Source organism: Saimiri boliviensis, chromosome 2 (genome assembly GCF_048565385.1).
Source record: "Saimiri boliviensis isolate mSaiBol1 chromosome 2, mSaiBol1.pri, whole genome shotgun sequence".
NCBI classification, from domain to species: Eukaryota; Metazoa; Chordata; class Mammalia; order Primates; family Cebidae; genus Saimiri; species Saimiri boliviensis.
This window is the reverse complement of record NC_133450.1, coordinates 58,614,001-58,639,057: the sequence shown is the minus strand read 5'-3', so window position 1 is coordinate 58,639,057 and position 25,057 is coordinate 58,614,001. Positions and strand designations below refer to the sequence as shown.

The 25,057-nt window shown below is 37.0% G+C and overlaps 1 protein-coding gene and 1 pseudogene across 14 annotated transcripts in view; one reads left to right on the top strand and one right to left on the bottom strand.

Annotated features, from left to right (window-relative positions):
• Positions 1-25,057, top strand: part of RALGAPA1 (Ral GTPase activating protein catalytic subunit alpha 1) — a 282,216-nt gene that overhangs the window by 43,137 nt on the left and 214,022 nt on the right. For all 14 annotated transcript variants that reach the window (XR_012516229.1, XM_074393365.1, XM_074393366.1 and 11 more), the window contains exons 2-7: positions 4,109-4,219; positions 4,767-4,816; positions 9,339-9,396; positions 17,798-17,841; positions 19,575-19,752; positions 24,610-24,725. Coding sequence is in view for 13 of the 14 variants with exons in the window: in XM_074393365.1 (XP_074249466.1) it covers positions 4,109-4,219; positions 4,767-4,816; positions 9,339-9,396; positions 17,798-17,841; positions 19,575-19,752; positions 24,610-24,725 (557 nt within the window). In the remaining variant the exon portion in view is untranslated. The remainder of the gene's footprint in view (positions 1-4,108; positions 4,220-4,766; positions 4,817-9,338; positions 9,397-17,797; positions 17,842-19,574; positions 19,753-24,609; positions 24,726-25,057) is intronic.
• On the bottom strand, positions 13,170-17,436 carry LOC104650800 (glutamyl-tRNA(Gln) amidotransferase subunit A, mitochondrial pseudogene; annotated as a pseudogene).

Sequence of the window (25,057 nt, the reverse complement as noted above, 5' to 3'; positions counted from 1 at the left end):
CATCAAATAAAATTATTTCTAAAAATAAGGTAAATTTTGGAACCTTTAAACTTTTTTTTTAAAGCACTGAACATCAGCTCAGCATTATGCAAAGCACTCCTTCTAGATTAAAATTTTGAAAGGTTGTAAAAGGTGAGGCATGCTTGCTACTCCTAAAGAGCCTCCATTTCTGTAAGAGAGTAATACTAGCTCATAGGACCTTCATAGAACGGACTCAGTAATGGAGGCATTCATAGAAAGAGGAACAGAATGGGTTAAGTGTATCTTTTTGGAAAAGACAGGATTTGATATTAAGATTTAAAATTGGTTGAAATTTTTTCCCGTAATTTCTTTATTTCTGGATTTTCTTCCTTTTCCATTTTTTTTCTTCCGTGTTACTGTTTTGGAAAGAGAGTTGCTTTTAAATAAGTGAAAACTTCTCATTGTATTTTATCTATCTTTTCTATGTTTCTTCCTTACCATGTAAATATTGTAAATTGGTGGTCAAAAATATTTCATAGAGGAGTTTTTATTTGCTAAAAAGTTCATTACAAATAGATATGGAGTAAAAAAGAAATTAGGCTAATTTTGCTCATTTTTATTAGCATTAACAAGTACCTGATTTCCAGACTTTGTTAGCATGCCTTATGGGAAGGAAACAGAGAGAATATTTTGGCTCCTAATATGTCACAAAATCTTGAGTTGATTCATGTTTGCTTTTGTTGTGTTTTTGGTTTGCTTTGTTATTGTTCTCATTTTCTTCTTTCTCCTAGAACATTGTGTTTTTGAAACATTAATTTTAGGAAATTTAGAGGTAATTATAGCAGTCTATTTCATTCTTTCATTGTTATTATTATTTTAGTGACAAGATCTTGCTCTGTTTCCTAGGCTGGAGTGCACTTGCTCTGTTTCCTAGGCTGGAGTACACTGCAACTTAACTTAAATTCCTAGGCTCAAGGAATTCCCCCAACTTAGTCTCCAGAGTTGCTGGGACTACAGGCACATGCCACCATGCCTGGCTAATTTTTTAATTTTGTTGAAATGGGATCTCAATGTGTTGCCCAGGTTGGTCTCAACCTCTTGGCCTCAAACAACCATCCCACTTCAGCCTACCACATACTGAGATTATAGATGTCAACTACCTTGCCCAGCCCAAGCCTGTTTTATTCTAATTTCATAATTCTTTAAACTACTCTGTAGGAAAAATAGAACACCTTTCCTCTTTATTTCAATTGTATGTGTTTTTATTTTGATATTTGATAAAATGTATTTAACCAGTGTTTGATGACTTATTATTCTTACAGGCAGATTAATAGATAAGTATTTAGAATTCTTTTTTTACAGATGTTTTACATTGGAGGCTGAATAAGATTTAGGGTTCCTGGTGTTTAAATCCTGACTGTACTTCATGACCTAAGTTTCTGAGACTCTCTGTGCCTAAATTTTCACATCTATAAAATGGAAATAATAAGGGTCCTAATTTCATAGTATTGCTATCTAGATTATAGGAATTAGTTTCTGTGAAGTGCTGAGAATAGTGTGCATTGTTTAGAAAACATTTAGTTTGTGTTAAGCATTATTATTTTGTCTAGTTCTGCAAAAAGTCACAAATAGTAAGTGTTGCAGACAGGAGTGAAATCTGGGTATTCTAATTCCAGTCAAGATGAGGCAGTGCTATTTTGCCCTTCAATAGGTTATGCAGTCTTTTCCAAGGTAACACTTCTGATATTTTATGAACTGAATATAATAAAGTAAAAATAATGTATTTTGTTAGTAATAAAACACATTTGAGTACATACAGTTTGCTCAGCATTGTGCCAATATTTGGAAATCCTGAGGTAGACACAGTTCCTATTCTGAAGATGCTAGACTATTCCTGGAAGAAAGACAAGAAGACATTTGAAACATTGTTCTTTCCATAAAAAAGAAATGGAGAGAATCCAAGGGAATAGAGAGGAAAGGCTTCTATCCCTTTCCTTTTGAAATGGCAGAACAAAGAGAGTCTTGGAAAAAAATCACATAGATAAGACATCACTAAAGAGTTATTGTGCTGGGTGTTATGGCTCACGCCTGTAATTCTAACACTTTGAGATCAAGACAGGAGGATTGCTTCAGCCCCAGGAGTTTGAGACCAGCGTGGGCAACGTAACAAGACTCCATCTCCACAAAAAATTAAAAAGTTATTTAGGTGTGGTGGTGAGGAGGTACTTGGGTCCTGGGTACTTTTGGAGGCTCAGGTGGGAAGGTTGCTTGAACTCGGGAGGGTTGCTTGAACTCAGGACGTTGAGGCTGCAGTGAGGTGTAATCATGCCACTGTACTCTAGCCTGGGTGACAGAGTGAGACCCTGTCCCTGCCAAAAAATTATTATGAATATTCATAGGATATGATAATACATAAAATAATTTAAAGTGCTATTTATGTGTTGTTACTATTTCACTTTATTTTGAAATCTTCTGTTGAACCTAAGAGCATTTTAAGAAATTAATTGATATTTACCTTTAACTTGGGTTTATTTACAATGAATAGTTTTTTTATTTCTTTCCAAGGTTCAAAAATCTTTTATTTTTTTTAGTTGTATTTTAAACTTATATTTTGAGGCTGGGCACGTGGCTCACGCCTGTAATCCCAGCACTTTGGGAGGTCGAGGTCGGTGGATCACTTGAGATCAAGAGATCGAGACTAACCTGGCCATCATAGTGAAACACTGTCTCTACTAAAAATATAAAAATTAGCCAGGTGTGGTAGTGGGCACCTGTAATCCCAGCTACTTGGGAGTCTGAGGCAGGAGAATCGCTTGAACCCTGGAGTTGGAGGTTGCAGTGAGCTGATATTGCACCACTGCTCTACGGCCTGGGCAACAGAGCAATTGTCCATCTCAAAAAAATAAAACACAAACATTTTTAATTTTGTATTGTAAGAGAAGTAATGTGCTTTTTGTAAACAATTTGGAATAGTAGGAAGTATATGAAGTAGAATTTCTCTACTCCTTTTCACCAATGTTCTCACTTACACTGAAAGTGAACTAAGCAACAATAAAACTAGTCATGCTCCCTAGAGGTCACGTTGCCTAGTTGTTTGGAATCTTCTATGCATAAATACATATGCATAAGTACATGTAAACATAACTCAAGTCTACTCGTTTGTTTTTATTAAAATGCTCTAAGCTTTAGCCAAAATGAATTATTTTTCTGGATTCTAACATACCTCACGCTTTTCTTGCTCCATGTATTTTATGCTTTGAATGTCCATCCCATTCAACTACACCACTTTATGTCTAGTGTTCTTCCTGTCCTTAAACATCTTTTCAGATATTATGTACTCGGCCAGGCATTTTTTCTTTCCCCACCTTTGTGCTTTATTGAGCTTTGAAAGTACTCTTGTGTTTCTAAACTGCCATATACTTTGACATCTCACTTTTAGTACTAACACTTTATACTATTCATAGAGTTATTTGTTTAATTTTGCATGCCCTGCTCTTACAGTTTTTTTCGAGTAGTATTCTCTGTGTTTGAGCTTTTTAAGCCCTAAGTACCTATTTACAAAGCCTATTGTTAGTTACCTATTTATTGAATAAATATATTTCAGACATCATAAATTATTCTTTTTTTTTTCTCCCCGAGACAGAGTCTCGTTCTGTCTCTCAGGCTGGAGTGCAGTGGCACAATCTTAGCTCACTGCAGCCTCCACCTCAGGTTCAAGTGATTCTTGTGCCTCAGCCTCTCTAGTAGTTGAGTTTACAGGCACGCCCCACCACACCCAGCAGAGTTTTGTATTTTTAGTAGAGACGAGGTTTCGCCGTATTGGCCAGGCTGGTCTCAAACTCCTCACTTCAGGCAATCTGCCTGCCTCAGCCTCCCAAAGTGCTGGAATTGCAGGTGTGAGCCACTGCACCTGGCCTTCAGACATCATGAATTATTATTTTGATTTTAAACTGTCTTGGGAAAAATAAAAGTTAGAAAAGCTGTAGCTATGAATTGAAAATAGAACTTAACTTTTTTTTTTGTATAATTAATGTTTTTAATAGAATAGGGTTTTAGAAGCAGTTCTTTAAGGAAACTTGTTACTGAATATTTGCTAAATATGATTTAATACATGTAAATAATCAGTAAATTGTTTTTAATTTTTCAGAGAATGCAGAATCTATTGATCTTAAACAGTTTTTCGACCAACATTTTTCACATATATACTATGTGTTCTTTGAAAATTTTGTGACTATTGAAGCTAGTCTTAAACAGAAAGGTAAGATGCTAACATGTATCTTGGTTTATAGTAATATTTCTAATAATTGTCATAAACATAACTTTAAAAAGCTCTTAGACATCATAGGTCTAGTAACCTGTATTAGAAATAACAACTAAATGGGTTAGTATTACTATTCTTACTACTTTACAGTGGCTTTGAAGATTTACTTTTTCACTGGTCAGGTTGATTTGTTGCCTCATTCTGCCTTCTTTGGTTCTGCCATAGGAGCATGTGTCACATTTGAGCAGTGATTTTTATATTTTCATTTTCAGAGCTTTTTCCAGTTCTTTGTAATATGTCATGATTTGTTTCTAGACATAAATATGTAAAACCTAAATGTGATTACAGTTCTCAAAAAAGTGAAGAGAACCACGATGATATTGTCTACATAATGAATGGAATATGCTTTAAACATTTTACTAAATAACTGCTGGGGGAAGAAAAAAACCCCTTCATTTTTGAAATATTTTAAGTTCATTAAGTGATTGTTAACAATGAGTACAAAATTGTATGTTTTAAATGTTTTCCTATAAAAATGTTTTAGGTCACAAGTCTCAAAGAGAGGAATTGGATGCTATACTTTTTATTTTTGAGGTAAGTGCTTCTGAATCTAATTTCCCATTCAGCATCACCACTTTATGTCTAGTGTTCTTCCTGTCCTTAAATGTCTTTTCAGATATTATATATTCTGCCAGGCGTTTTTTTCTTTCCCACCTTTGTGCTTTATTGAGCATTGAAAGTACTCTTCTGTTTCTAAACTGCCATATACTTTGACATCTCACTTTTAGTTCTAACACTTTCTACTGTTCGTAGAGTTATTTGTTTAATTTTACATGCCCTGCTCTTACTGACAGTTTTCTTTCGAGTAGTATCTATTTTTTTTTCAAAAATAATTTTTGGAACATACAAAGGAATGAATTTAAGTTATAAAACATGTAATGAAACACTGGGAATTTGCCAACCTTTCTAAGAACTAAATCTAAATTTTTTAAATATGCCTTACTGAATCCTATACTTTTTGAGATACAGTGTATTACTTTTAGGTACAGATATAATTATGTTTGTATACATTTGACAGGACAAAATTGGTATGATATCCAATTTGTTTGTAAACAATGAAAATTTTAATTTGTGGATGGTTTACTGAAATGGAAAATTTGTTTTTAACTCCAAAATATTCTTACCTAAGAAGGCATATTCATGTAACTTTTATGTGCCTTAGGGATTTATTGTTTCTTGGTTAACTGTTTTTCATTGCATACTTGTTTAAAATAGTCTTAAATATTTTTTAAATTGTCATTTTACATTAGATTGGAGCTAGGGCAGGTCTTAATAAATAAAAGTCAGGAAACATAGCTCATAGGCAAATGAACAAAATTTGATGCTCTGCAAAATTAAAAAAAAAATTTTAGCACACTCTTAAAAATTAAGACCCTTTCATCACCCTTTTAAAAAATAACTCCTTGCCCTTTATTCTTTTTCAAAGTAAACAGATAAACAGTCATAGGAGTATTCTGATCTTCACTGAGAATTTCGAGACCTGTAGAAAACCAGGAGTAGTGACTCGAGGTGCATAGAAAAGAATTTGGAAATCAGTTTCTGAAGATTGAGCTATTCTGTCTGGTGCTGATTAAAGATAATGCACTCTTTGCTGGTGTGGTGGTTCAAAGTAATCCCTGTACTTTGGGAGGCTGAAGCGAGAGGATCATTTTAGCTCAGGACTTTGAGTCCAGCCTGGACAACACAACAAGACCTTGTCTCTACTAAAAATCAAAAAAGTTAGCTGGGCATGGTAGTGGCAAGCAGTTGTATTACTAGTGACTCAGGAGGTTGAAGCGATAGTGAGCCATGATTGTGCCACGGTACTCTTGGGCAAGAGAGTGAGACCCTGTCTCAAAAATAATAATAATAATTCATTCTTTAGTATTTTGATGTAATTTAGAAGAATTTGAACAACCTCATTTATATGTCACTTAGCTGTTGATTAGTTACAGGAAAAAAAAATTTTTTTTAAGGGTTCCAAACAGCAGTAACATTGATGTTATCATCTGTTCTGCAGCTAATTTTCATTAGTCATGACCCCTGAGGAATTTGATTTTATTACTTCTTTAAGTGTGTGCATGAACTGTTCACAAGGGGAATATTGAAGCATAGATGTTTTGAGAAAGAATAAAAGTATCCACAGAGAAAGCAAGCTAATGGTTCCTGGAAGGTATTCCTTCAAATGTTTATGCTTGCCTTAGATTCAGGAAACTGAGATGATTAATTAGTTAATAAGAAGCTCTTTTGGGGTATTCCTCATGTGTAAAAATAACTATTTTTTTATATGTATATACTGATTATTTTTTATTCTTTAAATGGAAATGCTTGTCTTTAATGGATTACTAAATTTCATTGGGAAAAATAATGTAAGATACCAGGTTTTTATCTTTTGGAAAAATCATTTAATTTTTGTTCTGACATTCTTCTGCTTATAGTAGGGGACCTCTACCTTTAGAGACTAATGATGAAAAAGAAATCATAAATAAACTGATTTCCTTTTTCTGGAATAAAAAGCATGTTTATGTAATGTTAATAATATGGTAGAAGATTTATATTTGTGCAGTTTAGGGCACATGTAATCTCTAATCTTTTATTAACCGTGTAAAAAGATATAAGGGGCTAAATCTAAAGTATAATTGTTAGTCGTAATATAGAAATTCTTTTGAATAGTTTACAAATTTGTCTTTTCAACTTTTCTATAATTTTATCTCTTCCTATACAAAAATAAATATAATTATGCAGTTGTTGGCCAGCTGTGGGACACACAGGGAGGACAAAGGTAAAAAAATTTATGTGGTCTGGCGCGGTGGCTCATGCCTGTAATCCCAGCACTTTGGGAGGCTGAGGTGGGCAGATCACGATGTCAAGAGATCGAGACCATCCTGGCCAACATGGTGAAACCCTATCTCTACTAAAAATACAAAAATTAGCTGGTCATGGTGGCGCGCGCCTGTAGTCTTAGCTACTTGGGAGGCTGAGGCAGGAGAATTGCTTGAACCTGGGAGGTGGAGGTTGCAGTGAGCTGAGATTGTGCCACTGCACTCCAGCCTGGGGTCTGGCAATGAAGTGAGACTGTCTCAAAAAAAAAAAAATTTTTTTTTATGTGTCTCCTGTGGGACCAGTATTTATCTGTGTAGAACTTTAAAATTTCTATATTATCCTCTCATATGGAGTATACTAAAGAAGATTATGTCAAAGACAAGGCAAGGAAGTATAGAATATGCATGTCATCCTTTGATCAGTATATTATCAAGGCAGAGGTTCTAGAAATAGGTATATTGAATTTGGAACCTCTGTTCTTTCACTTTCTAGCTTTATAACCTAAGTGTACTACTTAACCCGTTTCTTCATTTGTTGAATTAGATAAACAAATCCTTGTTTTGGAATAATTGCAAGGATTAATGCAAGGTATATTAATATATCATTATATAATAAAGTGCCTAGTGTTTGGCCTTTATAAGCATTCATTAGTGATGTTCTAAATAATAGTAAGAACAGCAATAACAATAAATACACAAAAATGTTATTGAGCAAGTGGATGAGTAAGTATTGAGAGCACTATTCAGCAGTAAGATAGCTCTTGATCGAGAGTAATCCACACAGGTATAATAGTAAGAGAAATAAAAGGCAGAATTTTGAACATATTTGTGGAAAGATTTTATTACCAATTAATGGAAACCCATATTTGTTAGCTTAACTATAAGACTCCTCAAATTTTAAATCCTGCTCTCTGTCCTGGTGCAGTGGCTCACACTTGTAATCCCAGCACTTTTGGAGGCCAGGGCAGGAGGATTGCTTGAGGCCAGAAGCTTGGGCACAGCCTGGGCAACATAGTGATACTCCATCTCAATAATAAAAAAAAAATTATCTGGGCATGGCGGCACTTACCTGTAGTCCTAACTATTTGGGAGGCTGAGATGAGTGGATTGCTTGAACCCAAGAGTTTGAGGCTGCAGTGAATTATGATCACACCACTGCACTCCAGCCAGGATAACAGAGTGAAACCCCCACCTCTTAAAAAGAATTTTGCTCTCATACTATATTCATCATAACATCTAAGTACCTCTGGTTTCACATGATTAATTCAGTATAAATATTTGATGGGGTTCTCATAAAATCAAAATATTTTCTCTAGGATTATCAAAATAGGAGAAACCATTAGAAGAAAGAGAAAATGTTGCAAATATTAATATCTGAAAGAATTGAAACATGTCAGTGATACCCACAATAAAGAGATTCTAGATATTGCCAGACATAGTGGTGCATCCTGTATTCCCACCTTCTTGGGAGACTGAGGCAGGAGGATTTCTTGAGCCTGGGAATTAAGGCTGTGGTGCACTAGGATCATGCTTCTGAATAGTCAGTGCACTCCAGCCTCTGCAACATAGCAAGACTCCGTATCTGAAGGGGGAAAAAAAGAAATTCTGGAAATAGTGAATAAGCATTTTAAATATATTAGAATTAACATTTAATCATTAGGAAAAATATATGTATCATTGTAAAAGATGCGTTCTATTAATTTCTTGTTCCAAGTACTGGTTTGTATTGTTTGTTGTTTTTTGAGGTTTTCAAATAGTGATCAACATGCCAGTGCTAAAATAATGTCAGTACTATCAGATTAGCTCAGGGACTATTTTGTATTTCTCGTTTGTTTGTTTGTTTGTTTATTTATTTATTTATTGAGATGGAGTTTTGCTCTTGATGCCCAGGCTGGAGTGCAGTGGTTCAGTCTCGGCTTGCTACAACCTCTGCTTCCTGGGTTCAAGTGATTCTCCTGCCTCAGCCTCCCTAATAGCTGTGATTACAAGTGCCCACCACAGTACCTGGCTAATTTTTGTATTTTTAGTAGAGTTAGGGTGTCACCAGTTGGTCAGGCTGGTCTTGAACTCCTGACCTCAGGTGATCCACCTGCCTCGGCCTCCCAAAGTGCTGGGATTACAGGCTGAGCCACTGCACCCGGCCTACTTCGTATTTGTTATACTTAGTAAGCCCTTTAATTTTTCACATTTTTCAGGATCTAAACTCATTACTTTCTTTTATTCTTTTCTTTTTTTTTCTTTATATTGATTTTTAGAAAATTTTACAGCTTCTTCCAGAAAGAATTCATCAGCGATGGCAGTTTCATAGTATTGGTAAGTAATTCAGATTTGTGTTTCACATTTGAAACAAAGGATAATATATGAAAATGTTCTTTAATGGGTTGTTAGTTTAAATGAGTTAATAGTTGATGCTTTAGTAAAAAGAAAATGAATACAAGAACAGACTGACAGGGAATATAAGAAAAAGTATAGATGAAGGATTTGCAGTCAAAATGTTGTAGGAAGTTTTGATCCACTGCTTCCTTTATTCTGAATACATTTACAATGATGATAAAACTGTAAAACAAACAAGCAAGATCAGCACCAAGATAAATACCTCTGTGAATCAGAAATGGAAGAAAAATGCAAAATTCCAAATAGAATGGACATTTGTGTTGTTTCTAGTTTATTTATTGTTTGCTAGTTCTGTTTGTTTTATAGTGTATTCCTTTGTATTTTCTACTGTGAATGAGTACAGTTACTTTTTTATTTCTAATGGGATGCCTTTAATTTCTTCTTTCTTTCTTTTCTTTTCTTTCTTTTCTTTCTTTCTTGTTTATTGTCCCTCCAGTACAATATTGAATAAAAGTGGCAAGCAAGAGCAGACATTCTTGCATTATTCCTGATTTCAGGGGGAAAGATAATGGTCAGTGTTTCACCATTGTATATGATTTTAGCTGTGGTTTTTTTCTAGATGCCTTTTATCCACTTGAAGAAGTTCTATGCCTAGTTTGTTGAGTTTTTAATCATGAATGTGCATTGTGGTTTACCAAATACTCTTTCTGCATCTATTGATGCAATCAGTGTCTGTGTCATTGGTGCTTTTGTCATTTATTCTATTAATATTATGTATTTCACTAATTGATTTTCAAGGGTTAAACCAACATTCCATCCCTGAGGTAAATCCTATTTGCTTACTATTTATGGTCCTTTTTATTTGTTGCTTAGCTCAGTTTAGCTCTGTGTTTATGACAAATACTGTACTGTAGTTTATTTTTCCTTGCTTTTATTTGGCTTTACTATCAAGATGGCTATAGAAGTTTAGAAGTGGTCCCTCTTCTATTTTTTGAAAGAGTTTGTGAATGAGTGGTAACATTTTCTTCTTTAAATAATTGATAAACTTCAAAAGTGAGGCCATTTGTACTTGGACTTTTCTTTGTGATGTTTGTAATTATTACTTCAATTTCTTGTTATAGGTTTATTCAGATTTTATGTATCTCTTTGAGTTAGTTTGATAATTTGTTTCTTTCTAGGAAATAATTTGTTGATAGAAAGTTGTTCAAGTTGCTCCTTAGAGTAATCCTTTTAATTCCTATAGGGTCAACAGTATGTCCCCTTTCATTCTTTTTTTTTTTTTTTTTTTTAAACATTACAGGAACTTTTATTTATTCTTTAATGATTTCAACTTTTATTTATTCTTTAATTATTTATTTATTATAGATTTAGGGGATACATATGTGGGTTTGTTACATGTGCATATCTCAGGATGCAGATGTTTAGGGTATGATTGATTCTGTCACCGAAGTGGTGAGCATAATACCTAATAGTTTGTTTTTCAACCCTTGGCTCTCTAGTACTTCCCAGTGTCTATTGTTGACATTTTTATGTCCATGAGTACCCAATGTTTAGCTCCCACTTTTTTTTTTTTTTTTTTGAGATGGAGTCTTGCTCTGTTGCCCAGGCTGGAGTGCAGTGGCACGATCTTGGCTCACTGCAAACTCTGCCCCCTGGGTGCAAGTGATTCTCCTGCCTCAGCTTCCCAAGTAGCTGGGATTACAGGCATGCACCACCACACCGGCTAATTTTTTTTTTGTAGTTTTAGTAGAGATGGGGTTTCACCATATTGGCCAGGCTGATCTCGAACTCCTGACCTCGTGATCCACCCGCCTCGGCCTCCCAGAGTGCTGGGATTACAGGTGTGAGCCACTGCCCCGGCATAGCTCCCACTTCTCAGTCAGAATATGTGATATTTGGTCTTGTTCCTGTGTTAATTTGCTTTACAATAATGACCTCCAGCTGTATCCATGTTGCTAAATGTTACTATGGAAGGCATGATTTCATTCTTTTTAATGGCTATATCTGCTTGCATCCCTGATTTTGGTAATTTATGTCTTCTCTCTTATTTTATTGGCCAGTCTAATATTTGTCATATTTGTTGATGTTTTCAAAGAACGAACTTTTGGTGTCATTGATTTTCTTTATACTTTTTCTGCTTTCTATTTTCTTGTTTTCCATTCCAGTCTTTGATATTTTATTTTATTTATTTATTTATTTTTATGTTTTTACTTTTTTGAGATGGAGTTTCGCTCTTGTTGCCCAGGCTGGAGTGCAATGGCGTGATCTTGGCTCACTGCAACCTCTGCCTCCCAGGTTCAAGTGACTCTCCTGCCTTAGCCTCCTGAGTAGCTGGGATTACAGGCACGTGCCACCATGCCTGGCTAGTATTTTTTGGTGTTTGTTTGTTTGTTTCTTTTTTTAGTAGAGATAGAGTTTCACCATGTTGGTCAGGCTGGTCTCAAACTCCTAACCTTGTAATTTGCCCGCCTCAGCCTGCCAAAGTGCTGGGATTATAGGCATGAGCCACTGTGCCTAGTGTATTTTCAAAAAAATGTTTTAAGGGATAGGATTTTATTCTGTCACTCTGGCTGAAATGCAGATGACTGATCATGGCTTATTGAAGCCTTGAAATGGGCTTAAGCCATTTCCTTACTCAGCCTCTTAAGTAGCTGGGACCACAGGTACACATCCAGTGCTGGCTCACTTTTTAAAATTATTTTTGTGTAGAAACGGGATCTTTCTTTGTTGCCCAGGCTGTTCTCAAACGTTCGGCTTCAAGCAGTCCTCCTACCTCAGCCTCCCAAAGTGCTGGGATTACAAGTGAGCCATCATACTTGACCTCTTCTGTATTTTATAAAACATTCTGTAGCAGGCACTTGGCATAGGCTGAAGCAGGAGGATCGCTTGAGGCCAGGAGTTTGAGACCAGTTTGAGCCGAGATCATACCACTGCACTCCAGCCTGGCAACAGAGCAAGATTCCGTATCCAAAAAAAAAAAAAAAAAAAAAAAAGAGAGTGATTTATTTATTTATTTAGAGACAGAGTCTCCCTCTGTCGCCCAGGCTGGAGTGCAGTGGCGTGATCTCAGCTCACTGCAACCTTCAACTCACTGGTTCAAGCGATTCTCCTGCCTCGGCCTCCTAAGTAGCAGGGGTTACAGACACGTACCACGCTGGACTGCTTTTTGTATTTTTAGCAGAGATGGGGTTTCATCATGTTGGTCAGCCTGGTCTCAAACTCCAGACCACATGATCCGCCCACCTCAGCCTCCCAAAGTGCTGAGATTACAGGCATGAGCCACCGCACCTGGCCAAGCGTTTTTATTTTTAAGCCCTTCAAATATTTGATGTTTCCACAAATTTTGTTTCCTTTGTGATTTACAACTTAATTCCTTTGTCAGAAGAAAAAATATTTTTGCATGATTTTAATCTTAAAGTTATTGAGATGCTTTGTGGCCCAGAGTATAGGCTCTCTTGGAGAATGTTTCAGTGCGCTTGGAAAGAATGTGTATTCTCTAGTCATTTAAAATATTAAATTTAGTTTTCAATATGATATTCAATAAAAATTATGAAATTAATGTATGGCAATTATGTGATTATTGAAGAACAAGAAAGGACTTTAACAAATAAATGGAATTTTATGCAATATTCATGGGAAATAAACTTGACAGTATAAAGACAACAATTTTTTTTTTAATTGCATGATATATTTATCCCTACCGTATTAGAGAGGCAGAGACTAACTTTTCATTTTCAAGGACTGACGAATAATCATCCATAAGTTCTTGAAGTTGAATAACAGGAAACTTGTTTTTCAGACCATTCGGCTACTGTAAGAAGCTGCTGGTCACAAAATGCACATCCAGTAAACTGCAGTCCTGTTGGCAACCCTTGGTTTGAGAGTGCAACAGGGATACTCACTGCTGGCAGTCCTGCCATGTTTGCAGCCTGTGTAAAAATATCATCCTGGGCACTTCATGTTCTGTTGTCTTCTTTGATGAACTCCAAGTATGGTACTGCCTCATTCAAGGTGGTGGAGTTAGCATACTCTAGAATTAAAAGCATTCATAAAATCACTAGCAATGAGACATGTCACTTTCTATGCTTTGATGTAATAATTTTCATACTTTTATTATTATCATTATTATTATTATTATTTTTTAGAAACAGGATCTCGCTATGTTGCCCAGGCTGGAGTGCAGTGGCTATTCACAGGCATGATCCCACTACTGATCAGCATGGGAGTTTGGACCTGCTCCATTTCCGACCTGGGCCGGTTCACCCCTCCTCAGTCAACCTGGTGGTCCCCTGCTCCCAGGAGGTCACCATATTGATGCCGAACTCAGTGCAGCCACTCGATTGGCATAGTGCACTACGGCCCAGAACTCCTGGGCTCAAGCGATCCTCCCACCTCAGCCTCCTGAGTAGCTGGGACTATAGGCATGCGCCATGACGCGCGGCCATAGTTTTCTTTTAATAAGAAAAGATTTCCCAAGAGAATTCTTCCTCTTATCAAATGATTGAACCTTTCTCGTCTGGCAGCAGCATACATGGCTGCAGTAGAAATATCAGTGTCACATTTGTGACCATATTGTAGCCCATCAAATCTTGCTATATTTGATGCTGCTTTCGATGTGCATAATACATGGTGGCAGTCAATTGAATAACTGGTGTGAGGAAAGGATACTTCAGTTACTTTGGCCCCTTCAGACTCAAAGAGGTCAGCAGCTTTGGACCAAAGAGACTGTACTTCACTTGATAATTCTGTTACAAGATATTCCTTTGGAATTCCTATACATAGTTTGCTCACATCTGTCAAACTGGGAAGCATGAATGGTTTAACAGAATCCTATACTGTGGTAGAATCCTTAGGGTCGTGTCCAGCAGTACACCCAACACAATTGCTGTATCATCCACCCGTCTGGTTAAGATTCCTTGCACATCTATCATATTCTCCAGGGTAATGAGACCATGATGGGAAACTAAGCCGTAGCTTGGTTTGAAACCAGGAAGCTGACAGTGGGCAGCAGGATTTCTGGTCAATCCTCCTGTATCTGATCCTAAAGCCGCATAGCATGTGGATGTTGATATGGCACCTGCACTCGCACCTGAGCTTCCTCCAGTTATCAGCCAGTCTGAATCTTCATTCTCAAAGTGGAGATTCTGCTTCCTCTTTTCTCTATATTGTTTTGAATAATTCCAGGGATTTTTAACTAGTCCAAATACACCATCTGCTTTTGCAGATCCCATAGCAAACTCATCTAAATTTGTTTTTCCATTAGTAGAGCTCCCTGATCCAACAACTTCTGAAATACTGTAGCATTACCTTTTAGCATATTCGATGTACATGTAAGACAATAATTTTTAGCTGGGTGCAGTGGTTCATATCTGTAATCCCAGCTCTTTCTGGGATTCTTCTAATCCTGTAATCCCAGAGAGGCCAAGGTGGGTGGATCACTTGAACCCAGGTGTTTGAGACCAGCCCAAGTAACATGGCAGTACCCCAACTCTACAAAAAAGTACAAAAATTAGCTTGATGTGATAGTGTGCACCTGTGTTCCCAGCTACTTGGGAGGTAAGAGGATCACTTGAGACCAAGAGGTTGAGGCTGCAGTGAGCTATGATTGTGCCACTGCACTCCAGTCAGGGTGACAGAGTAAGACCTTGTCTCACACAGATAAATTTGTTAAATATATATATAAATATTAATAGCACACATTATTTATTAAATGTTAAATATATATACCATGTGTAGCAAATATATGTCATATGTATAAAATATACATATGCACACACACACGTAACAATTCTTAACATTCCTATAGGGATTAAAAAATGTAACCTAACAAATTTATGTAAAACAAAAGCCAAAGCAATTTTGCAAGAATAGTAAGTCGAGCCAAGAGGGTATTGTTGTTGGCTATTTTCATGCCTGATAATAAGATATGTTATAAAGTTATACTAATAAAGACACTGTTACTAATGTAGGGATGGACAAGTAAATGAATGAAAAGGAACGTGGAGATCAGCCAAAGACCTAAGCTTATGTATGGAAACTTGAAATATGATTGAGATGTCATTTTAGTTCATTTGAACATCATAAACCCTAAAATAGTGCTATACTTGGTTTTCCATTTGCAAAAAAACAAATGCTGTTTCTGATAGATTTTACGACCTACATGTGGAAAGCAACACTTTAAAACTTTTTGAAGAGAATATTTGGTTTATAATTTTAATGTAAGGAAGGATTTCTTTAGACGTAGAACACATAAGAAAGAAAAACATTGGCAAATTGATTATATTAAAATTTAAGGCCAGGCATGGCGTCTCATGCCTGTAATCTCAGCACTTTGGGAGGCCAAGGTGGGCAGATCACTTGAGCTCAGGAGTTTGAGACCAGCCTGGGCAACATGACAAAATCCTAGTCTATAAAAAATACAAAAATTAGTCAGGCACAGTGGCCTAGGCACAGTGGCATGTGCCTCTATTCCCAGCTCTTCAGGGGCTGAGATGAGAGCATTACTTGAGCTCAGGAGGTCAAGGCTGCAGTGAGCTCTGATTATGCCACTGTACTCTAGACTCTTGTCTAGAGTAACAGAGTAAGACTCTGTCTCAAAAAAAAAAAAAAAAAAAAAAAATTAAAACTTACCTACATCAGAAGATACCACCTCCCCACCCAGCAAAAACAATTGAATTGTTTGGGAGAATATATCTTCAACTCATAGAATTAGACATAGAATTAGTAATATAGAAATACCTCCTCATAATAAAAAAAAAAAAAAGAAGAAGAAGAAGAGGGCCAGGTGTAGTGGCCTATACCTATAATCCCAGCACTTTTGGAGGCCGAGGTGGGAGAATCACTTGGGGCCAGGAGTTCAAGACCAGCCTGGGTAACATAATGAGGCCGTATTTCTACAAAAAATGCAAAAATTAGCCACACCTGGTGGTGCACATCTGTAGTCCCAGCTACTCAAGAGGCTGAGGTGGTAGGATCACTTGAACCCAGGAGTTTTGAGTCTGCAGTGATCTGTGATTGCACCTGGACGCCAGCCTGGACAACAGAGTGAGACCCCATCTCTTTAAAAGAAAGAAAAGGACAACCAAATTGAAAATTGTACAAAGGATAAAACAGGCAAACCTTGAATGGCCAAATGAAAAGATGTTCAGTGTCACTAGGAAATATTCATCAGATTATCAAGTATTAGAGCATCTGTCAATGTTTTATGCTGCCAACAATATGGTACTAGAACCCTCTCGTGTACTGCTGGTAGTACTGTTAATTGTCACAACTACTTTGGAGAGAATTATTTAATATTTAGTAAAGCTGAAAGTAATATTATTCCTATTTATATACACCTATTCCTATTTTATTCCTGTTTATATATCTGAGTTTCTGGAAAAACTCAGGTGTATACAGGGAATCATGAATAAGAGCTATTTATTATAGTACTCTTGAAATAGCAAAAATTTGAAAACAAATGTCTTAATATAAAGAAGATAAATAAATTTTGGTATGTTCGTACTGTGGAATAATATTCATCTCTTAAAGTGAATTAACTAGAGCTACATGGTAATTACAGATAAATTTCATAAGCTAATGTTTGATATGAAAAGTAACTTGTAAATGACTATTTAAAAAATAAAAGACTTGTATGATACAGTTTGTATTATTTTTTATGGATTTATAAATGTATAGTAATAATATAAAACTATTTTTGGAAATGATTAATACCAAAGCCTGGATAATGGTTTCCTCTGAGGAAGAAAGGAACAATATGATCTGGGCTTCAGTGATACATGTACAGTTAAGTAAAACATTGGAGATAATGCAAGTAAATGAAACAAACATGGAACTATGTGTAGGTTTATTCAAACTAAATGGTGGGCCTCTGCAGGTTTGTTCATGTTATTTTCAGTATTTTAGTGTAGGTTTGAAATTTATCATAATTTAAAAGAAAAAAGGAAATATTAACGACTTTTTGAAACTTAGAAAATTAAATAATGGAAATATTTGTTAGGAAATATTACAATTGTGCATGTTCATGTGGTTAACTAATGAAAATTTTCTGCACTGGATTTCATTTGCATAGTGATAAAATATTTTATTGTATTCTTAGTCTAAGAGATTTATAATAGATTTTTGTTTTAAATGCGATTTCAGGACTAGGTTTTGTTAATAAAATAAAATCATGTTTAATTGCAGTAAAGCATGTTTTGAAAAGGTGATTCTTTTTATATGCTCTTCTGGTCCCAAGTATGGCCAGAAGGATATAAAGGTCACCAAGAATAATTTGGAGGTTGCCAAGGACTTATTTAAAAGTATTTTCAAGTCCGACCGAGAACTCTGACATTTACAAATAGATAAGATGTGAATATTTAAAATCACATTTTCTTTTCAGGATTGATTTTAAAGAAACTACTTCACACAGGAAACTCCTTAAAGGTATGATCATTTTTATTTTCTATGACTTTAAAAATACTGAGTAGAACATACATGCTACCTGTTACACTTTTCCTACCTAAACTTTTTTCTGAAGATCTTTGAATTATTATTTAATTGAAGTGAATTTAATTAAAATGTAGCAAGAGGCTGGGCACGGTGGCTCATGCCTGTAATCCCTACACTTCGGGAGACTAAGGTGGGTGGATCACGTGAGGCCAGGAGTTCAAGACCAGCCTGGCCACCATGGTGAAACCCGGTCTCTACTGAAAATACAAAAAATAGCCTGCTGCAGTGGCACACACCTGTACTCTTAGCTACTTGGGAGGCTGAGGCAGGAGAATTGCTTGAACCCTGGAGTCAGAGTTTGCAGTGAGCTGAGACCACGCTACTGCACTCCAGCCTTGGCGACAGAGTAAGACCCTGTCTCAAAAAAAAAAAAAAAAAATGTAGTAAGAGTTAGTTTGACAATCCATTCTAGGTTGACCGGAGCCATTGAAAAACTGTTGTACTTTGCCACTCAGTAGACTCATTCACCAGAAATCTTTCCTCTTTATGGTCCCAAGAAGAAAAATATTATTTAGTCATTCAACATTATTCTTCATTCTACCATAGCCACTCTTAGATATAGAGGAAAGTAGGGGATACACACACACACACACACACACACACACACACACACACACACACACACACACAGTTTTGTTTCTTTTTCATTATGTCATTTTGCCATGGTAAAAGAAGCTGCCCATTCCAAAAACATCTTGTTGTAGGTTAGGTAAAGTAACATTACAGTGCTTTTGGCATCGTGGCTTTGGTATAAAAGTACAAGGAATAAGCCTTCCTGTAGCTTTTCTCCTGTTAACTGGCTGAACCATGAAAGTGACAACAGTTGAATACCTTTGACAGTGGCCGTGAGCAAGCTCTGGTAGGGTAATTTCTAAAACTATCAGTAAGGTTAGATTAATGGAAAACTTAGTGTTTTGCTTATCGGAGATTGAATTTTTCTGTATTTCTCTTTTACTGTTTTTATGCTGAGAGAGCATTTATTAATCAATTAAAATATTAATGTCTTCTGTGTACAAGGTATTGGTTTAGGTGCTTTGATAGAGTAGTTAAACAAAGTTGTTATCTTGCAGCTTAGAATCAAATAATAAGTAAATGAATAATTTCAGAGAGCTTTTAAATAACTTTTATTCAAATAATTTAAATAATTTTATTTTTAATAATTTATAAACTTAATAGTTTTAACAATTTCGGAGCTTTTCAGGGCAGGAACCGTGAATTTGCAGTGTTCCAGGATCCCCATAACCATTCCCCTTTCTACCAAACTCATTCTCATCACCAGCAGTTATTGTTCTCTGTCTTCTTGCTTCTTGGATTAGACTGGTGGTGATGGGAGGTAGGTAAGGAGGGAATTAGACAAGAAGGAAATGATTTTCTGATTTTTATAAATGGAAAGTATAAAACAAAAATGGCTTTAAATAGCTAGAGACCAAGTTCATTCTATACTTGTTAAAAATCCAAGCATTTGTATTTCTAAATAATGATTTCAGTGGATGCTATTGGTATATCTGTCTACCTCCTCCTCCTCCTCAACTTCGCCTTCCTTCCCTTCCCTGTCTTTCCAAAGTATCATTCTGTAGTCATCATCTAGAGAACTTTGTTTTTCAAAGGAAGAAAATATTTCCATTATAAATTAAAATACTCTCTGTTTTCATTTTATTTTATTTTAGATTAGGCGGGAAGGTGTTCGTCTTTTCTTACTGTGGTTGCAAGCTCTTCAGAATAACTGTAGCAAAGAACAGCTCTGGATGTTTTCATGCTTAATCCCTGGATTTTCAGCACCACAGTCTGAACATGGACCTCGAACTTTAGATAATCTCATTAATCCTCCACTCAACCTTCAAGAAAGTAAGATTCATGGATATTAACCATCCGTATGTTTAAGCTTTCTATGAAGTCTCTTAGTGTATTTTTAAAAAATGTCTGTACATTCGTTGACTGGGTAACCCAAGGCAATGTATTAAAACGTAACTTTTATTATTCTTCAGGTATGGTGAGGCCAGCAAATCAAAAAAGCTGCTGAAATAATAGTTTGTTATTCCCAGTTCCCAAGAGGAAGGGGCTTGCCATGCCACAGGGGCTACATCGGGAAGCCCCAGAGTTGTTCAGGAGGCAGAGAGAATGGGGGGAAACATGGGCAAGAGTCTTTATTATGGTTTCTTTGGGGAAGAAACAGGCAACCCAGGGTAAGCAAGTTTAGGATTAGCTAGTTTGAATAAATCCAGTGGGCTCTAGGGCATAGAATTGTCCCTAGTTGTCTGGTACCCAACCCTTTTGTAATTAGTATGGAGGAATAGTCACCCTGAATGTTAGTGTAGAGGAGGTGGTAGGGGTGTGGGCTCTGAAGTGGTTGGTTTGAATATGAAAAGGCACACGCACAGGCTAGTCACTTACTGTTTCTAGGAACTGGCTAGCCCTGGGATGGACGTACTCTCTCTAGAGTCAGTAAGGCCCCAGAGGTATAAGCATCAAAAACCTATGGTTTAACATTTTTCGTTAATTACTGTTACATATCACCTTGTATCCTGGAGTTAATTTGGATGTACATAGAAGGACAAGTGTGTTTTACTTTGTCCATTAGATGACTGTGAAAATGTAATATGTCAATTTAATTTTTAGAAATAATTTTTTTTTTAGATAGAGACAGCGTTTCACCACGTTGGCCAGGCTGGTCTCGAACTCCTGACCTCAGGTGATCCACCCGCCTCAGCCTCTCAAAGTGCTGGGATTACAGGCGTGAGCCACCAAGCCTGGCCTATAAATAAATTTTTTTTTTTTTTTTTTTTTTTTTTGAGACGGTGTTTCGCTCTTGTTACCCAGGCTGGAGTGCAATGGCACAATCTCGGCTCACCGCAACCTCCGCCTCCTGGGTTCAGGCAATTCTCCTGCCTCAGCCTCCTGAGTAGCTGGGATTACAGGCACGCGCCACCATGCACAGCTAATTTTTTGTATTTTTAGTAGAGACGGGGTTTCACCATGTTGACCAGGATGGTCTCGATCTCTCGACCTCGTGATCCACCCGCCTCGGCATAAATTTTTATAAATAGTATTGCTATTTAAAAATTTATAATTTCAGTAATGTTTAATTTTTGCTTTCATTTATTAGTGAGACTTTGTGCTTTTTACCTTAAATTTTTCTAATATTATTATTATTATTGTTTTTTGAGCCAGAATCTCACTCTGTCACCCAGCCTGGAGTGCATTGTTGTGATCTTGGCTCACTGCAACCTTCACTTCCCGGGTTCAAGCAATTCTCCTGCATCAGCCTCCCAAATAGCTAGGACTACAGATGTGCACCACCATGCCCAGCTAGTTTTTTTGTATTTTTAATAGAAATGGGGTTTCGCAATGTTGGCCAGGCTGGTCTCGAACTCCTGACCTCGGGTGATCTGCCCGCCTCAGCCTCCCAAAGTGCTGGGACTACAGACATGAGCCACTGTACCTGGCCACATTTTTTTTGTTGTTGTTCCTCAGCTGGAACAAATTTTTCTGATATTCCAGTTTTTGTTTTACTTCTTTTTTTTTTTTTTTTTTTTTTTTGAGATGGAGTTTCGCTCTTGTTGCCCAGGCTGGAGTGCAATGGCGCGATCTCGGCTCACCACAACCTCCGCCTCCTGGGTTCAGGCAATTCTCCTGCCTCAGCCTCCTGAGTAGCTGGGATTACAGGCACGCGCCACCATGCCCAGCTAATTTTTTGTATTTTTAGTAGAGACGGGGTTTCACCATGTTGACCAGGATGGTCTCGATCTCTTGACCTCATGATCCACCCGCCTCGGCCTCCCAAAGTGCTGGGATTACAGGCTTGAGCCACCGCGCCCGGCTGTTTTACTTCTTTAATTCTCTTCTTTGTGCTTTGTGTATGAGTCCTGTTATTTAAATAACTTAAAGTGATTTTTAAAATTCTTTCATGAGCAAACATTGTCCTATATTGTGCTACATTGGTCAGCTAGGGCTACAGTAACCAGACTGGGTGACTTAAATAACAAAACTTACTTTTCTCACAGTTAGATAAGGATACCAGTCCTATCCAATTGGGCCCATTCACATAACCTCATGTTACTTTTCCTCCTTAAAGGCCTGTCTCCAAGTACAACCACATTGGAGGTTAGGGTTTCAACATACGAATTTTGAGGATACACAGTTCAATCCAGAACAAGTACTCTGTTGGGTACTACATCTTATTTGTAATTTTTATTTCTACTATAAATTTAGGTTTTGTGGTAAAGCAAAACTATACTTGTAGAACAGAATGTTAGAAACATTACCAAGCTGGCATAAAATCTATTAATGAGCCAGTTCAAGCAGGCTATGTATGCCTGCTTATTTACATTATATGCCATTTTGAAGTATTTAACAGATTTTTTTTGTGTGTGAGTGAGATGGAGTCCTGCTTTGTTGCCTGTGCTGTAGTGCAATTCCATGATCAGCTCATTGTGACCTCAAACTCTTGGGCTCAAGTGATCCTCCTGTCTCAGTCTTACAATAGCTGGGACTAAATGCACATGCCACCATACCTGGCTTATTTTAAAGTTTTTTGTAGAGATGGGGTCTCTGCTATGTTGCCTGACTGGTCTTAAACTCCGGAGGTCAGGCAATCCTCCCACCATGACCTCCCAAAATGTTGGGATTACAGGTGTCAGCCATTATGTTCAGCCTACTTAACAGATGTTCTATAAGCATTTTTTCCTCTGCCTCTCTATAACCCTGTCCGCATAGGTTTTCTTTCATCACTCTTTTTTAGAAATAATGTCTTAAAGCTATATTGCTTTAAGATTAGAGCATAGTGGCTATTCACAGGTGCAATCATAATGCACTCTTGGGCTCAAGCAATCCTCAAGCCTTAGCCCTCCTGAGTAGCTGGGACTACAGGTGCATACCCCACATGTGCTGTTTTATCAGTGTTTTTGTGGGCGACTTTTAAAACAGTTATTATGCATTTTAAATTCATTTGTGACTGACTTCTGCCTCTTCTCTTTTCAAGAATAGAAGTTTTGGTTTTTAGTCTATAAGATATGCAAAATATGGAGTCTCTGTATACTCCCCAGTGGAAACTAAGACGTCTTTATGGGAAGAGTGGGTTTTAAGAGGATTTTTATAGCTTCCCAAAATAAAGCATTCATAATGTGTGTTCTTCTGTATGAGGATAGTAGTCCAGGAAGTCCAGAGTCAGATAATAAAGTTCGTATTTTCTTTTTTTCTTTTTCTTTTCTTTTCGAGACAGAGCCTTGCTCTGTTGCCCAGGCTGGAGTGCAGTGGTGCATGGCTCACTGCCACCTCCACCTCCTGGTTCAAGTGATTCTTGTGCCTGAGCCTCCAAAGCAGCTGGGATTGCAGGCTTGTGCCATCAGGTCAGGCTAACCAGGCGTCCCCAAACTACGGCCCGCGGGCCGCATGTGGCCACTGAGGCCATTTATCCGGCCCCCCACCGCACTTCAGGAAGGGGCACCTCTTTCATTGGTGGTCAGTGAGAGGAGCACAGTATGTGGCGGCCCTCCAACGGTCTGAGGGACAGTGAACTGGCCCCCTGTGTAAAAAGTTTGGGGACGCCTGGGCTAACTTTTTGTATTTTTAATAGACATGGGATTTCACCATGTTGGCCAGGCTGGTCTCAAACTCCTGACCTCAGGTAATCTACCCACCTCAGCCTCCCAAAGTGCTGGGATTATAGGCATGAGCCACCACACCCAGCCTCAAGTTTGTCTTTTTAAAGAATAATTTTTAAAAATTAATGGTAGAATAACATACCATGTATTATTTAAGAACTGAAATCTACCTCTATTGCGAGCTTACTTGTTAGTTGATATTTACTGAGAGTCAGGTTTAGGGACCTACATGTATATGTTCACCAGGTACTAATTGTGCAGCTTAGGAAATATTTAAGAAAATTCAGCTAGTTGTAGGTTGACTTTCTTGCATTTGCATTTGTTACAATGAATTTTTTTTGAACATCTGAAAGGTAAAAAACATAAATCTTTCTTATTTTGTAAGTGTTGGCAGATTGGTACTTTGATAAATAAGGGCATTATTACTAATGTGTGTCATCTTAGGGAATTTTTGTAATGGGCTCTCTTCCTGTAAATTTAAAATGACCAGAAGTACTTTCTCAACTGAGATGTTACCTACTTGTAATCACTGTGTTACTTGTCCATCCCTTTTGTCACATTCTCTCAATCAAGGGTTCACAAAACAGCTGATTATTAAAATTTGTGGTTGGGCATGGTGGCTCACACCTGTAATCCTAGCGCTTTGGGAGGCTGAAGTGCACAGATCACCCGAGGTCAGGAGTTCAAGACCAGCCTGGCCAACATGGTGAAACCCTGTCTCTACTAAAAATACAAAAAATTAGCTGGGCATGGTGGCAGGCACCTGTAATCCTAGCTACTCGGGAGGCTGAGACAGGAGAATTGCTTGAACCTGGGAGGTGCAGGTTGCAGTGAGCCAAGATCGTGCCATTGCATTTCAGCCTGGTTAACAGAGTGAGACTCTGCATCAAAATCAATCAATAAATAAAATAAATAAAACAAAATTTGTGATTGTTCTAATAAAGTATCAGGAATGATGTCAGATTTATTTCAAGGTTCAGTCATTAGAAAGTTTTCAAGCAATTTTCATTGTATACACATTTTGCAGTTAAATGTTATTTGGTTATATTATTGTTTTATTAAATTTGTTTTGTAACCATAGTATTCTTTTGTCTTTGGATAGCTCAAGTCACTATAGAAGAAATCACTCCTCTTGTCCCCCCGCAATCAGGAGATAAAGGGCAAGAAGATCTCACAAGCTATTTTCTTGAAGCACTTCTAAAATATATAGTAATTCAGGTATTTGTTATCTTCTTTGATATCACACTCCTTACTATCTTATGTGAGTGACTCCTTTCTCTCTCTTTTACCATTATTCTGTTATAGTAGATATTTGCTTATTTTCTTTTTTGGGGAGAGGTTGGAGGGGAATGGTTAATGGCTTCCTTTTAATTATTTTTAGCCTTTAAGTTTTATAAGTGTAATCAACCAAGTGATGGTGATAGGTGATATTTCCCACACTTCTTATGTAAACTCAAATTTTAGACTCTTCTTTGGAGTAAAATAGACTCTTCACTGTTTACAAGGGTATTCCTGGGTTACAAAAATTCTCTTCATGTTTTTTTCCTATA